We start from the raw sequence: 16910 nt of genomic DNA, 5'->3' as shown, positions 1-16910 counted from the left end.
AGAATGCTTTGCTCCTGGAGCTCTAATTTTAAAAGAAATTTTATCAAATCAACCACTAAAGGTAATCCAAGCTGTTGGCATGACATTACAGCAGTTATGCTATTTGTACCTGCTACAGCATAGCACAATACCACGGCATAAAGACACACTGGTGTCCCATGGAATTTGACACATGAAGTCTCAAATATTTGAAACAGTTTTGATGCCCCTCACCATTGTGTTACTCATTCCCAAATAAAGTGAAAAACATCAAAGAGAAGCTACAAACAACAGGATATCTCTTGCTGGGTATTGCCTCATAAGCAGCACAGCAGGATGCACCAGGCAGGAGAGATAACCTCAGCGTCATTAACAGCCATAACCTAAGCAAGTGCACAAACAGGTCCTCTTGCCTCCAGCACCGCCTGCTCCCTTCCTCAAAACCCAGCAAGCACTGACAAACTAGGCTCTGTTTTACCACAGGAGAGAATGTGGGATGGTGAGGCAACAGCTCCTCAGACAAGCCCATTCAGCACTCACCTCTGAGCAAGAAGATACTCTGAGTTCAGGTTTATTTTCCACTGACCATATATGCCAAGTGTCCAGATGTCAAGATTACAGTGGTCAGCTAAACTCACACAAAAGAAAAAAATCCATATAAACTGGCTGTGTTGGTTTTAAAGAGAACTTGAAAGGAAATGCTTGGAATGAGAAACTCCCTTAATGTTCACTGCTCCCTTGATTTCTACTCCTCAACTCATGTAAGTGATAGAATTTCAGAAGATTCTAGAAAGTGTTCTACCTCAAGTGTGATCACCTGCTCTCAGTGGACTATCTTTTGTAATGTCTATAATTTTAATACCCAATGCTACTATTAACAATACTAATTGCAGATATCAAAAATAGGAGTGAAAAAATAGCAACAATAAAGAGAGGATTATATAAAAAGGTGGCAGGAAAACACAGAACATGAGTACAAATATAGTCATATATAAATAGATAACTGAGCTTTTGATTCCATTGTTGCACTTATTTTCTCTCTGCTATTCTTTCTTGCAACCTACAGCCGATGCTAAGTTTGGCATTGGCTGATACAAAGTACCAGAAAACTAAAGAAAGAAAGAAAGCACAGCTGCAAGAAAAATGTAACAGGGGTAGCAAATGGACAGTAACTACAAATAACAGGCTAAAACTTGGGATTTTACATTATTAAAACAATAGCTGGGCAAAAACATCAAAAGAAAAAAGAGCAGATAGGAAGCACCCAGAAGAAGACAGCACTGGAGGGGAAGGAGACAAAGGGAAAAAATACATAGTGAGCTGAGCCACTTCACTTCTGTGAGGGCAGAAAAGAGTATGGAAGAAACAAAAAAAATTCACAAGTAAAATCCCAGTAGATCTGAAGTATTTGCTAGAGATTTTACAAGTAAGAAAATAATTAAATGACAAATCATTAGTAGATAAGCAGTGAAATATAACAAACACTTCATACTTATACAGTGATCAGGTGCTGAAGCAAAAGCTCCCCTTCTGCTTGATGTCAGAGAGGATCCTGGAGCCCCAGCCAAAAAAATCCGACACATTTAGCAATAGCAGCACAATGGAAAATGGAAATTCTGTGTCAGAAAGCAGGGTGAGGACTTGAGATCCACAATAATAACTCTTCATGACCCATCTTTTCATAACTGCAGACTTCATAGTTAACAGAGCAATTGCCAGTAGGAGCAAAAAAGATGTGGAAACACAGTAGAGAGAGCATCAAACATCCACCTATTTCCTGATCCTGAAAAAGCAAAGTGTGAGGAGAAAGAGAAGCAGCATCTGTCTGCACAGACAACACCCTGAGAAGATTTAGTCTCATTTATGGATGTTCTTCAGCTGCAAGAATTCCCCTATGGCAAGCAGGGTCTAGCAGATAGGTACCAGATACCCCTCACCAATCCACCTGCCATCTATGCCCATGGGCTGCATGAGTGGGGCTTCCCCACCCCAAAGCACTCCAGGGACTCCAGGTCACCAGAGGATTTTGAATCACACTCAGAAAGTACAGGCAGAGCTATTGCCACCAGTGCTGTCTCATGGGCTGCTGTATGCCACTAATGCTCCAGCTTGGCACCAGCATGACCCAGAAAAGAGAGCTCTTTTTCCACCTTTCAACTAACTCTTTGGTGTACCTTGAAGTGATAAGGCACCATCTAACCCAAAATATTTTTGTGCAAGCTGTACAAGTAAGACTCTTGAGAATATACTTTGAAAAGTGCTCTTATCAGAGTCCTTGAAAAACCCAAATTCTCTTTTTTTTCTTCCCTAGAGTCAAAGCCACAAGCAACCATGGACTAAAAGGCTGAACCTCTGTATCAGAGCTCACTGTTTTTTCCCTTCCCCACCCCACCCCACAGGCAGTTTAACTTCGATACAAAAACAGTTGTTTCATATGCTAAGGGAAAAGGCAATGGAGTATTTCTGAATATAAACCTTTTTCAACTGAGAGCTCTGTTAAACTCAAAACTGAATGCACTCAACATGCAATCATTGCCACCAATACTAAGGAAAAAAGGCAATTTTTTTCACTTAATGGCTTATTTATCACATTCTACCAAAATCATCTAGCAAGACCTCTTTCTGACTTGGCTGGAAAAACCCACACATCCTGGCCAAGTTTTCATAACGACCTCGACTACGTGAATTCAATATAGTAATAAAAAGAAAAGCTAAATGAGCTTCTGCCAGTTGCTCTCAGGTCCATCCCTCAGAGCAAAAGTCAGACTGCTGACCATGCCTGGTGAAGACCAAATTTCCTGTAAAAACTCTGCACTTGGTTTCCTGAAAGGAAGCAAAGCATAAGCTGCTTAAACAATACACAAGAAACTCTGGTATCTGAGCCACACAGTTACAAATCTGTGCTGTTAGAAAAATACAGTGTCACATCACTGACCAACAGCGACAAGAACAAAAATTCAGAGAAACAAATGCATTAACTCAATGGGAAAGCATCAGATTAGCCGAAGAAATAGATAAATTGTTTTAATGGGATAAAATTACCTGTAAAACCTTTTTCTTTCATTTCATAACTGAGCTAAAATTCTGATTCTCCACTCTGTTCATGAAACAAGGTATAATTCCCTATGAAATTGTTGCACCCAAATAATATTAACAGTAAAATACTAGTTTTTATCTCTAACATGTAGATAGGGATTATTCTCATTCCAGCATGTTTAAAAGCATTTATCATTACCCATGAAATTATTTTCATTCTCGATTAAAAAAAGTTCTTTCAACTTATAAAACTATGCAATTTGACCCACTGAAGTTTATTTGGCTCATCTTTTGTTTAAAAATATTTTAAAGTAGCATTTAAATTTGAATTAGCTCCATGCTTGGAAATAGTACTTCTTGCAACACAGTTTGTTGGTTTTTTTAAACTTACTGTTTTGTATTATTTAGATGACATACTTCTCTTTATTCACAGGAAAGGAATTCCTTTTGCACACTAATCACAATTACTCTTTTTTAATAGAGTGCAGATATGGCAATGAAATCTGAGCTGTGTCAGTATTATTCACAATACTGAAAGATGTCCATTTATACATTTTAAAAACATTTTGCTACAAGTCTTTACAATAGGCTGAAGAAAAGAAACAGCATTTTAAGTGAAAGCATTAGAATTTAGCTGCCTTTTTTTGTCCTTTTAGAGTTTAAGAGCTTTAAAAAATCACAGCTGAGACAGCAAGCCTCTCTTACCCACAAAGATCCAACATACAGCACAGGATGGACAGGAACTCCATCAGATACAACCAACCTTCCCCTGGTGCCTTCCTGGCACCACCGGCAGCACCTGAGCAGGCTGAGAGCCAGGCGCTGCCTGCGCGCCCTGCTCTGCAGCCGCTCCCTGCCCCGCGCACACACCGCAGCCTCGCTGCTTGCACTTCTTGGCCCCAAACAGAAACACTTGGGAAACCACTCCAACAACTGCCACGGGGACTGGTTTTAATACTACCACAGCCCCTCTTCTGAAGAGTCCTGGCAATCTGCCATTTTATCTGCCATTTGGAATTAATTCCAGCAGCCTTTTCTTTCATGTTCCTTCAGCATCACTGGCTACATTTTAGTGTGCCATCACGTTTTCTGAGGCTGCTAGAACTAACAATTCACAATGGAATATTTCTCTACTACCTTTTATTTAATTAGCATTATGATAATTTAGCCAAAATTTCCTGTTTCTGTCCAGTGCGGTACAGAGAAGCCAAACTACTCAAAAATCACCAATATTTTATTTTTAAATACATCTTTTTTATTGGTTTTCCCAATTTTCAGTCTTTAACTTTCTGCTTTTGTCAGTAGCTGCAAACTAAAACCAGGTTAACTTTTTTTTTTAATTTTATGAAAATTTAAATCTCACATAATCACATGGCTCTAGAAGCTGAGTTTCATAGTGTGCTGTAAAATTTAACAGCTGGGAGTTTTGCCTGAATTGCACAGGATCTTTACAAAATGTTTAATTCACTGTTAGTTCTCCAATAGTCAGATTACTCATACTAACAGGAAGGTTCATTGCTACTTAAAAAACAGCTTAAATGTTGATGTTAACACACAGATGCTGAAACAGACTTTTGTACTGAAGCACTTTAAAATACTTCTAGTCAGCCTCTAAACACAACCTTACTGTCATTACTAACAGGTTTGTCATTGTAGGCAAAAAATAAGCAGGGAAGCAAAGGACTATTCAAGCAAGCAAACAGACAAGCAAACAAACAAAAAAATAGGAAAAATAGGAAAAAGAAGGACTAGAGAAAATTATGTAAACAGAAAAGATAAAAATAGCTTGGCATCAGAATTATTATAGGGACAGGTCAGTCAGTTATCCTTTTACTTTATAAGGCAAATATGTGAAAGAGAGAATAATTTATTAAAAATTGGAACAATCCTTCAGCCTTCTTCCAACTTTGATTCCACCATATCACTGATACACACTCTTTACTTTCTTCCAAAATTACCCTAAATTCTAAAGAGTTGGTTTTTTTGATCTATACTTTGAACTGCCATTCCATTACAGCCATCATGAAATGCACTTCTCTAAGTTTTGAAAGTAAAGTGTATTACTCTATCAAAACCTTCCCTGTGCTATTAAACAAGTCTTCTTTTCTACAAGGACCTGCCTCAAAAAAATGCAAAAAAATATCAATAATGAGACCTGAACTTCTTGCCCTATTGCAGCTATCACAGCAGAATCCCTGGTGTGGATGCTGACTTGATAACAAACAAAAGCTCTTGTTCACGGAGGGAGCACAGCACAGAAAATGGGATCTCGCTGTTCTTCTGAAAATGCTAGAGTAGCAGATGTTCTGTAGTAACACAAACAGTCAAAACCAAACAGTGATTTGCTTAAAATTGAGTCTGTCAATTAAATTGTAAGAAAAAGATTTCTCAGGCATAACACTATGCTACAAGGAGGAATCAGAAAATCAGGTGGAGAGAGGAACATATCAAGTAACAGTCAAAGGAGTGGAACAAGAAGAGGAATGATAAAAAACAGATACTTTTAACTAGATTTCCTCCTTGAAAAAGTTTTGTGAGGATTTTTTTTCCTCCCATATTTCCAAAGCTAAACACTGTCTTATTTGTTGTAAATACAAAACTCACACTAGTTGCAAGTTTCCAGGATTTGATCCAGCACTGAACAGTTTACAGAAGGGCTGTACAGAAGACTCTCACGAAGCACAGAGATCTTTACAGCTCCTTCAGCCTCCATAATCTCCACTGTCAGTTACCTCATAGCAGGGTTGGGGTACACTGAATGATCTGTTACTGTATAAAATATTTACCAACACTGATTTTACATTGTAAATATGATAGTGACTCATCACTGAAAAGTCATCACACAGTAAATAAATACATACTGAATTACAGAAATACTTCCCAAAGTCATAGTTACAAAGTGAGCTGTGAAATACTAAAGGAAATGGCGTAATTTGATAAAAACACCTATAAGAAAACCACATTACACTATCCAAAGCTAGCTCTGTATCCCACCTCACCATCCAAATATCACCGCCGTGAAAAACTGAGGTTGATCACTCAAATAAGTTTTTCCAGGCAGGTTAATCCCAAATCTTCTCATCAAAACTTAGTTAATTTCATTTTGAAATTCAAGCAAAAAGAGTATTGTTCACTGATCTCCTGTATTCCTGAATTGTACAGACCTAAAAGATCTGTTCCATTCTGGTTTGACACTGCTCTTATAGGCAATTCTAATTAGTATAATAATCTTTCATTGCTTTTCTGTCAAAATGTGAATTTTATATCACTTGCAACTTATGAAATACAGTCCAAATATGCACCTGTCCTGCTGAAGAAAGGAGACTGGGAAAGGTAGATGCCTTCTAACTGGCTAAGAGGTTTTATTTTTGGAGAGGTACTTTTGAGTTACCCATACCTGAAGACAGGCTTGCCCCTGATCTGCTAAAGAATAGGCAAATAGTTTATGCTGTCTCTCAGTAGCAAAAACTTGCCCTGAAGGTCAAATCTGACTCATAGGACACTTTTTCATAGGTTTGCCTAACAGTTTGCTCTACTTGGCTTGTATTAAAAGCAAACTTCTTAACATTTTATGCAAACATTATCCAACCTTAAGTCTGAGTTATAAATCAATAAAACTCATTTAAACTTGAGGAAGCTTTGCAACAGGAAATAGTCTCTTAGCTGAAATTCTGCTGTAATTAACATTAGCATTGCTAAATTTTCTCCAAACAAGTGTCATAATATCTATAGTTTGAAGAGAAAACATGATAATTGAGATACTGCATAGAATTTGAGGGAAGAAAGTGTCACTTAGAAGTGACATTTAAGCCTCTAAAATTCATGGATCCAGACAAACTGAGAATTTGAAAAGTTCTTATGTTAGGATGTATGAGTTTGCATTTTATAATCACAAACTTCAAGAGCAGTCTCCACCCAAAAATGTTTCTCACACACCAGAATGCTACAGTTTATTCAAAAAGAGTTAAGGCTCAGGTAGCAAATAATTAATCATTCTCTTAAACCAAGCCTAAATATATCTGGAGGCCTACTTTGTCAGTAAAATGATTTCAAAAATTTGGTATTAGAAATAGCCTGACTAACCACAGCTGTTTGACATTTTAATGTTTTTCAAAAGGCTCCTCTGGGTTTGGATTATGAAGAATTTTTAAGGGAAAACAGAAAACCACACCACAAAACACCAATAGGTCACAGGCTCCTGTCTTTCCTTGTCTTTTATAAAAACACCTTCAGGGAAAGGTACTTGTGGGTTCTTTTGCACTATAGATATGATATTATCAGAATGCATGAGAAGTAAGCAGCATTCAGACCTCTCTTTCCTCTATGTAGTTATATAAAGAAGAAAAATGTTTAACTATGGTTACTTTGCTAAGGCTTATCCTGTGACCATGAGTCCCTCTTCATCTTTCACTTTTTTATCAGCAAATAAAAAATTCAAAAATATTTAAAATTATTTTGACTCCTAAATTTTGAAGAATTAATTTAATTACTTTGATGTAAACCCAATATACACTACTACCTTTGAGCTGTATAAACCTATTCCATGCTTCTCACCCCCAAAAGAGCAAATACAAAATTACATCTAAAATGAGAAAAAAAGAACTTTTGCCATGGTTTAAGTTCATGACATTTTTGTCAGCAGACAGGTTCCTAAAAGTATGTCTTAGAGAATGACACTTTCTTACACTTGGTAATTTAGTGTTTTCTTTGCTAAATATGGCTAACTAAATACTGTAAGTACTGAAAACAGAAGACGAAAACCACACTGACTCACTGGTTTGGTAGTATAATATTTCACATAGAATGCAGTCAAGAGTTTTATTATTCTTCCTCTTTAGGGAACAACTACAAGCATATTCTACTTTTTCTTCCATATGAGAAACTAATCAGAAAAAAAACATAACCATTCTTTCCCATATAGACATAACAGCATGATTAATTCTGAGACAGTACTAATACAACACCGGAAAATATTCTGAAAGTAAGATACAATTTACTTCAGGCCCAAACACAGCAAGCACAGTAATCTTCACATTACTTGAAGAATTTCACCTTTGTCTGGTACTGATGATTACTGCCATCCAAACTTCCTCAGCCTCAGACCATAAATTCAGATAACATTTTGAGTCAGAAGTAAAATAAAACAGAAACTAAAAGGCTCCAAGTAATTCTGGCTATTAGTGATATGCAGAATACATACATTTATCTTATGGCCATCTGGAACAGTTTAAAGTTCTCACTGAAGTTTGACTACTGTTCTGTAAATGCATCAACATCAGCAAGAAGTTTATTTCTTGACATGGAGTGACAACGGAGTATACAAATTCCTCATCTATCTCAGTCCATCATCAGCTGCATTTCCTTACAGCATTCAACGTGGAGTTGAAGGGAAGAGGACATACATAAAACATACACACCTCACAGCAGCTCACTTTATAGGGGACTACTAACTTCAGCAACACTCAGGTCATTCCACAGTGACTTCTGCAAACACAGAATCCCACAGGATCAATTAAGTTGGAAAATACTTCTGAGACCATTGAGCCCAACTTATGACAGAACTCCATGGTGTCAACTAAATCGTGGCACTAAGTGCCATGTCCAGTTTTTCCTTAAATATCTCCAGGGATGGTAACTCCACTACCTCTCTGGGCAGTCCATTCCAACATCTGATCATCCTTTCTGAGAAGAAATTCTTCCTGATGACCAACCTAGACTTCCCCTGGTGCAGCTTGAGACTGTGTTCTCTTGTCCTGGGAGAAGAGACCAACCCCCACCTGGCCACAACCTCCTTTCAGGCAGCTGTAGAGAGTGATAGGGTCTCCCCTGAGCCTCCTTTTTTCCTGGCTAACACCAAAGACCCAGTCAGACTCTGAGGACTGTAACTATAATGGTACAGCTATCTGTGAAAATTCCCCTCTACCCAGGAGAAGGCAAAATGAAAATCAAAGGGAAAGGCTTTGATTGTGCAACTCACCCCGCCCCTCAATAGGCTTGAGAAGTTTTTCGAAGACTTTTGGAGCAGCTGTAGTAAGAGAACTGCCACATCAGGGGAGAAACAGAAGTTCTCTGCTGGGGGGAGGATTAGAGAATCTCTGGGAGAGGAGTTCTCAGGGAGGACCTGTACTCCTCTATTACGTCTACTAGCCAGATTTGTCAAAGATTAATCTTTTTTTAAAGAAGGTTCTAAATATCAAATACTGCGCCGCTGTATAAATATTGAACTGATTAAGTTTTGTTCATTCATAGGTTAACAGATTTTTATACCTGGGTCTATTTGGAACATTGTACATAAATCACTTCTTTAACTAATAGAATACACCTTTCAAACTCAGTAATATATTTTGAATAATTTCCATTAATCTATTCTGCACAATTTCACACACTGTTATGCTGCAAGAAGACTGTATTTGTCATACCTTCTAGCTTTGAAAAGAACCATTTAAGTTAACTCAAGCACTTTGCACTATTTTATAGACAGAATAAACAGGAACATCTGAAATCACAATAATTGTAAAATGACTGTGCATCATAGAACAGCTAAGAAAAGATATCTGGATTAATATCAAACAAAACAAAGACTTCTAACAGCAGATTATCTACTTCTTGCTGGGAAAAAACAAATGAACCCAAACACAAACAGCATAACATAAACTACAGAAATCACTCACTTAGCCAGACAAAGAAAGGAATCTCCAAACCTTAAAATTAAATAAATAATCGTGTTAAGTGAAAATGTCAACATAAAATACAGAAAACAAAAAGATTTTTAAAATCTGGGTTTTTATTCCAGAAGACTATAGTAAATAAAATAGTGGCCACAAGACCACGTAAAATTGTTTGATCTCCACAGAGCTGAAAGAAGCATCCCATTCTCTACTCTTATTAGAAGGGTGTTCCATGGAGGAGAAAGAGACAATTGAAGTTAGAAAATGATGGATAGCAATGACCTTTCTATCTGTTAAACATGAGCATATTTGAGGTATTTAATCTTCAGAATTGGATTATTATTAATCAATTATTCATGACAATTTGAATCTATGGTAGATGTTTTTTGTTTTCTTAAATATCACATAGCTAAGGTTCTGCTTGAGAACTGGAAAGGAGATTAAATCCTCACAAGCAAATAGTGTTCAAGACTGACATTTTATTCCCTCCTAAACATTCCCTTCCCTGCATAACAACACACATTGAAGATAACCTAGTGCCCTCTGCAAAAATCCTGCCTAAATATTCTAAAAACCATCTTTATAGACTTCTTTCTCTAAGAGGAAAAAAAAAAACCCATACCTCTTCCAGAGAACAAAGCAGAGCATTGTGGTAACACAGAGCAGCAAAAACTGCTATGGCTTCATTCCTATAGCCACAGGTTACCCTGCTGCATGTTTAACATGCACTCCTCCTCACTTGCCAACAGTGAGTGATAACAGAAGCAGAACCACTCCATTATGGGCCACCAGACCATACAATGAAAATAAGCAGAAGGTGCTAGCAGATATTTAAAATGCACTGCCAAAAAGACAGCAGATGGAGTTATTCTAAAGCTGTTTTGAAAAGCAGAACCTCTACAGCCAGAAATAAAATAAAAAATATGCATGCATCTGTGAAGGGAAGGGAACAGTGTTGTTGTTTAAATTTATGGGGGGGGTCCCCGGGGAGTGCCCCCCGGAGACCCCCGGGGTCTTTTGGGGTCGTGGTGTTCCCGGGCTTGCAGGCAAGGAGACTCAGATGCCGGTGGGGTGCTGATGAGGTGAGGGTTTATTCACTGAGGGAGAGGGGAAGGGGGGAGGGGGAAGGGGGGGAGAGGAGAGAGGAGCGTCCGGACGCCTCCAGGGGAAGAGGGGCAAGAGGGGCAGAGCCTTCTGCCTTGGCATTCTTATCACAGAGGTTCAAAGGGGCGCGGTAACATTCTCCAGCCAATGAGGTTACAGATACAGGATACTGCAGGGAGGATACAGACTTGAGATAAACCATACATTTTCCAAGGGTGAGCCAGAGCAAACCATTTCCATAAAATGCAATCCCACAGAACAGGTCACAAGATTTTCTTGACGAATAACTGTACTGAAAAATATATGTCACCTCTCAACTGGGGGAACCACTATGCACTCTCCTTCACTCAGGTTCTAAAACTGAAGGATATGGATGGCAGTTGCCACCTTGAGATGACTAAAGCAAATTTAACACACATAAAACCACCAAGGATTTGGCAGTTTTTCCTGTTCTCAAATACTCTGTTAAAAAATGTACACCTTATTCCTAGTCTAACTGAACTTCCTGACATTATATTTAGTTCTTCTTGTCTTGCTATAGTTGAAGAACTGTCTTACGAAAATTCTGTTTGTTGTGGCATGCTTCTTAGGGACTAGGCAAAGCCCCTCTTTATTCCCTTTGTTAACACCAAACAGATTGAATTCCAGGAGGTTTTCCACAATATGGCATGTTTTCACTACTCCAGTCATTCCTGAGATATTTGTGGTTCTCTCCTGACCCTTCTCCAACTGAACAATCGTTCAGTAACAGTTATGCAAGTGTATTAACAATTACTACAGAAAAGTAATACAACTGCTTCCTTTTTATATAGTCCTTCATTGGTTATATGTCAGTATACAGTAATCTTTTGATTCTCAAACACTCTTCAAAAACAATAAATTCCTTGATTGAGGCTTCCCATAAGACTAACCATTTACCCAGGATATGATGAACATTTTCATTAATGGGGAGAAGGGGTGCTCCAAAGGAGGTGGGGAAAAGACAAACCTGGAGGAAATCTCTGCAGGTTAAAAAAGAGAGCTTGAAAAAAGGACTGAAAGGGCAAAACAGGTGAAATAAAACATCTTACTGTGGAAAATGGGGGCAGTGTTTTAGTTTATTGATGTTGCCTGGTAAACTGAGTTCACAAGTGCAAATGAGAAATCATACATAATGAAGTCATTACAGGGGCTCTAACACTGGACTCTGTTGTTAGTGTGCCAGTAAAACTGACTGATTAATCTAATTCCATATAACAGCAGGATAAAACAGCTGCAAACAAGGAAAACATTGGAAATTAAATGCTGGAAACATTTATAAAGTAAAAGCTAATGCTAAAACAAATGGAGTATGTATCAGCTGTGGGGATGGAAAACAATCTGTATGGGAAAAAACGAAACTGAATCATTAGGATAGTGCTGAACAGTGTGAAGTATCTGCTGTCTAAAACAATTTTTAGAAAGAGTTTTAAAACATACTGTAATAATCAAAACACTGTTTATTTCTAACCTCAAACTTCTTTCAATATACAATAGCCTGCAAACTTTAGTTTGGGGGTAATAGATCTGGTTGAATCAAGACCATTCTGAGCTTTAATACTTTTTTTTACATGAAATATCTAAATAATCTTTGTGATAAGAAAGCTTTTGTTTGTTGCACTTGTTCTGGTTTTCAAACTTGGCTACTCAGTTGATTGAGCTGTAAAACTTCTGCAAAAATGTATAACTGAGTCAAAAACTGTTTCTCAGTTTTTAAAAGAACAAACCTACTCATAAGTGCCCCTCTCCAAAAAAAACTACAAAAAACACAAAAACCCCAAAAAGCCCTGCTTTGATTTCATCACTTTTATTTCTTCCATCTAGATGACTTTAAACTAAAGATTATCTGAAGCAAGGAGAGGTTTGCATCATAGCATCTAATCTAATCTGACTCATAATAAAGCCTCTACACACTTGTTAAGACTTAAGTGTTTTAGAAACTTACGGCTTTCAGCTAAACTTTCTTTTCACAAAGTCAGAGATAAAGCTGCTCCTGACTCCAGGATGAGGACACTCATGCATACTGGAACATGACCTTTTAACCTTTTACCTCTACATTTTATCCTATCTTTCCCCTTTTCCCTGTTCCTTTTTTTTTTTTTTTCAGCAGCAACTCACCCTCCCATCACAGAGATATAACTACATATAATCCTCAAGTCACTTTACCAGGGGTTTCTATTATCTGCTGCAATTTCTACTACAGTTGAAGAAAATGTATCATTTTGTCACACTCTGCAGTGCAGCCACTGCAATACATCCTGGTGGCCAACAGATCAGAGGATGCATAGAATCACCCTACAGTCCTTGGTCCTTTCCTCCATAGTTTAGGTATGCTGCAAACTGCTATGAAATAAATCTGCTTTCTCATGGGTTTGGGATAAGGAAACTTCTAGGAAGAGGGAATGAGAAGGAAGCTATTCCAAAAGCAGAAGATGCCATACACAACTTTCCATATCCTTAACATAAGCACAAAGCAATTGCTTGTCCAGGGACATTTAGTTTTTTAACATTTTTAGGTTTAAAACAATAATCTTTTGGAACTAAGTAAATTCTCAGGATGTACAGGACAATTCTCCCTGTTTGTAGCCTTGCAAGAATTATTTTAAATCATCAGATAAATATCTGACACATTAAATTCAAGTCTCCTGTAAAGGATCTAGGTAACTATTCAAGACATTAGAGGTGTAAGTATTTACTGGGATTAATGACTGAAAAAAAAGGATTAACTAAGATTTTAGAAGAATTTCAAATGCTAACAAGAAGTTCCAGAGAAGATGAATGTATAGATAAGGCTAAAAAAACCCTTAGTAAAATAACAGAACAAACAAAAAAACAACCTAAAAAGAAACAGCTGCAGAAAAAAAAATCACCAGTTTTGACAACAGAGGTTCAGAAATATGACTTTACCCCACTGTCAACCATATAGTGTACACTGTAAAGAGAGACTAATCCTGACGTGTGATCAGATGACCTCAAGAGGACTGGAGTACCACTCTGCATTGAGTTCATTTTGTTTCTGAATACACCCAATAATTAGAGAACAGTTCCTCATGCTGCCCCTCCCTTGAGCAACTAATGTTCAAGCATTCACAGAATTTTAGAGCAGTACATAGTATTACCTCTGGCATTTGACAGAAAAATTTTTGCCTTAAGAGAGTGCAATGGATAGCATATGATCTTCAGTCCGAGAGAGGAAAATTGGACTAATCTTGCATACCTTTTTATGTTTTAAAGCATTCAGGACATACACTAGGAATGTGGACCCATGAAAACTAATTTAAAAACTCCACAGTTCCACAGCATAGGTCTAAAACCTTACCTTACAGCATACTTCCAGTTCTGAAAATAACTAGGTTAGGACTCAAAACTCTTAAAAAACTTACACCTGACCAGTACTCAGTTCATCTGGAAGCAACTGCTCTCAGCATAGTTTACTCTGCTGCTTATATATATGAATAAACTGAGAAATTGAGGGTGATGACACCTATCACAGCTGCACACATGCTGGACTAACTATTATACTATTAAAGATAATAGAAGAATGTAACACTAAGGCTTTAAAAGCTCAGATGCTACGGAGGTCTACACCATAGCGCACCACGCGGATCACACCTTTCCTTATGCTTGTTGCTTATGCATGCTGACAGGAGTCAATCCAGGAAATAAATTCAGCAGATGTGCAGTACAGTTGTAACACAATTGCATCTGACACACATGTAACAGAGCCAACAGGCAGTGCCCGTTTCGCTGTGAAGGCAAGCCTCCATGGCAGCAGTTTGTTCTGGAAATACTCACTTCTGACGAGGTCGCCATCAGTGCGATTTCCCCAGACCGACTGCTCTTGTATCTCTGCTTGTGTACTTCGATTACTGGAAGGCTGGCTTATGTCTTTATCTCCTGCCACAGTAGTCTCTTGGTCAGTTTTTCCTAAGTCAAAAGAAATTTCAAGATATTAGTTTCTACGGTATTTTTTCTCTATGTGAATGAAATTAATTTTTGAAAATGAAAAGTAAGATGGCATAAAATATAACTTGTCTTAGCATCTCCTTTTGTTTCCTTAGAATTAACTTTCAATAAAGTTGATTTTCCCTTTTTTTTTTGGCCTAGATCAATATAATTTCTCATTAAGACTTTCAGTCATATTATATCAAATTGTGCAAAATGATACTCAGCAGCTTCTGTAACAATATTGTAACAATATTCTGTAACAATATTGGGGGGGGATGTGTTTTCTTGCTTAGTTACCTTCCATAAAATTTTCATATAAAAATTTGAATAGCTTTGTCACATAAAAAAACATTCTTTTTTATCCACATACATGTGGCTCTAGCATATTAAAGTTATGGTAATTTCACAAAATCTTGTTCTCTGTTTTTTATAATAAACACATAAAGACAAATACAGTTGAAACTTCAAAAGTGACTAGTACAAAAATTCAGAAAAAATATTATAACAATTAATTACCTATTTTTTGTTGAAAAAAACGCTTTAATAAGTCACTGATGATTAAAAGTCAACATTTAACCAATAATGAAAAGAAAAAGTATTTCTTCCCTCCAAGTCCACATAAGATGCAGGGAAAATTCCAAAGTAAGGTAATTAGAGGGATTCTTCAGCTTATTTCACAATGTAACAGATGTTGTTTTGATGATGTTGCCAGTAACACAAGAGTTTCCTCAAACCAAGGTAAGTGACAGTTTTCATCTTCACTGTCATTAATGTTTTAGTAATCAAATCCACACACACAAAGCTTTCTGTTCTTGATTGCTACAGATTTTTCCTACTGCCGTAGAAGGAAATATTTTCAAATCTGGATTTACTTTGTTTATTATTCACAGCAACAGATTATCAGTTTATATTACTTACTCAAGGGATCTGCAAAGCACTAAATATTTTCAGTCTGATGTATTTTCTTTTGAGTACACCTACAGAATTTAATATTTACAGTAAATCTAGATGAGCAATTGCTGTAAAGTCTGTTAGCTCTATTTGTTTCAAACAAGAACGCGTTTATAAAATCCCGTATTACATATTCATATACTGTATCCTCTAGAAAAGCAGTTATTCCAGGTCTAAGAAAAATCACTTTTTGCTACCCTGACATAGTAAAGGTTAGTTTCTTCATGTAACCCATAGCACTTTGATTTTAAATCCTAACTTTCTGCCTTTGTTATCCACCCAATTAAACTGAGGCACTGAACATCACCCAAAATAATTTATGCCATCTTATGTGTATAGTAGCATTTGCCTTCAAGCACTGCTGCTCCCCTCCTATCAATTTCCACTTCTGAAATGTCTGACCTGGCTACCTCCATGGTACCTCACTCTCAGTCCTCCCTCCCACCAACAATTGTCAGTATTTCCTCAAGCCCATCCTGAGAGGAACTGTTTCACTGGGATTGGCATAGTTATTGAAATGAATGGGAAGATACTGACTTTACTGAGTTTTGCCCCTTGCCCTAATGACTTAATCTTACCTATATACTCATCCTATTAACATTAAAAAAACAAAACCAGAACAAAACACAAAACCCACAACAATAACAAAAAATAGAAAACCACAACAAATCAAACAAAAAAACCTCACCAAACCAAACAAAAAATTACAACAAGAATAAAACAAAACACAGAGTTTTTCAACCCCTTTGACAGACATCAGATACAAATTATTTCTGCCTGGTATCTATCAAAGACAAAGTGATTCTATTGAAGTATGATGATTTAGCCTGTGCAGTTAAGTTTTAGGTGTAAATGTGTTTCAAAAGTGTTTGAAAAGTGTTCTGGAATAGACTGAATAAAAATAAGTAGTGTCCTGACAGAGCTACTGTAAAAGCACTCTGCTTTCCACAAACATTAGGCTTAGATGAGCTATTTTAAGAGACTTTGGTCTTAAATTACTTTACTACAGTGATGACACCAAAATTACAATATGTACCCAGCAGTGCTAGTACAGACCCACAGAGTAGCTGTATACAATTCTCCTGTATAGGATATGACTTTGCAGAACACTATTATTTCATGTAGTAAACAATGAGTGGCTATAAGGAAACAATAATGTTAATATTATGGGACCTTCTGTGTTCTAGATGACATTTTTATCTAAGA

At 37.1% G+C, this 16910-nt stretch overlaps 1 protein-coding gene across 1 annotated transcript in view; it reads right to left on the bottom strand.

Annotated features, from left to right (window-relative positions):
* MDFIC (MyoD family inhibitor domain containing) overlaps nt 1-16910 on the bottom strand; it is a 53500-nt gene that overhangs the window by 26263 nt on the left and 10327 nt on the right. Inside the window, 1 exon segment of the mRNA XM_063396705.1 lies at nt 14601-14732. Coding sequence (XP_063252775.1) covers nt 14601-14732 — 132 coding nt within the window.

The sequence above is a fragment of the Prinia subflava genome, chromosome 4, assembly GCF_021018805.1.
Source record: "Prinia subflava isolate CZ2003 ecotype Zambia chromosome 4, Cam_Psub_1.2, whole genome shotgun sequence".
Taxonomy (NCBI): domain Eukaryota; kingdom Metazoa; phylum Chordata; class Aves; order Passeriformes; family Cisticolidae; genus Prinia; species Prinia subflava.
Note: the sequence above shows the minus strand (reverse complement) of the source record. Positions and strands in the feature narration are given on the sequence as shown.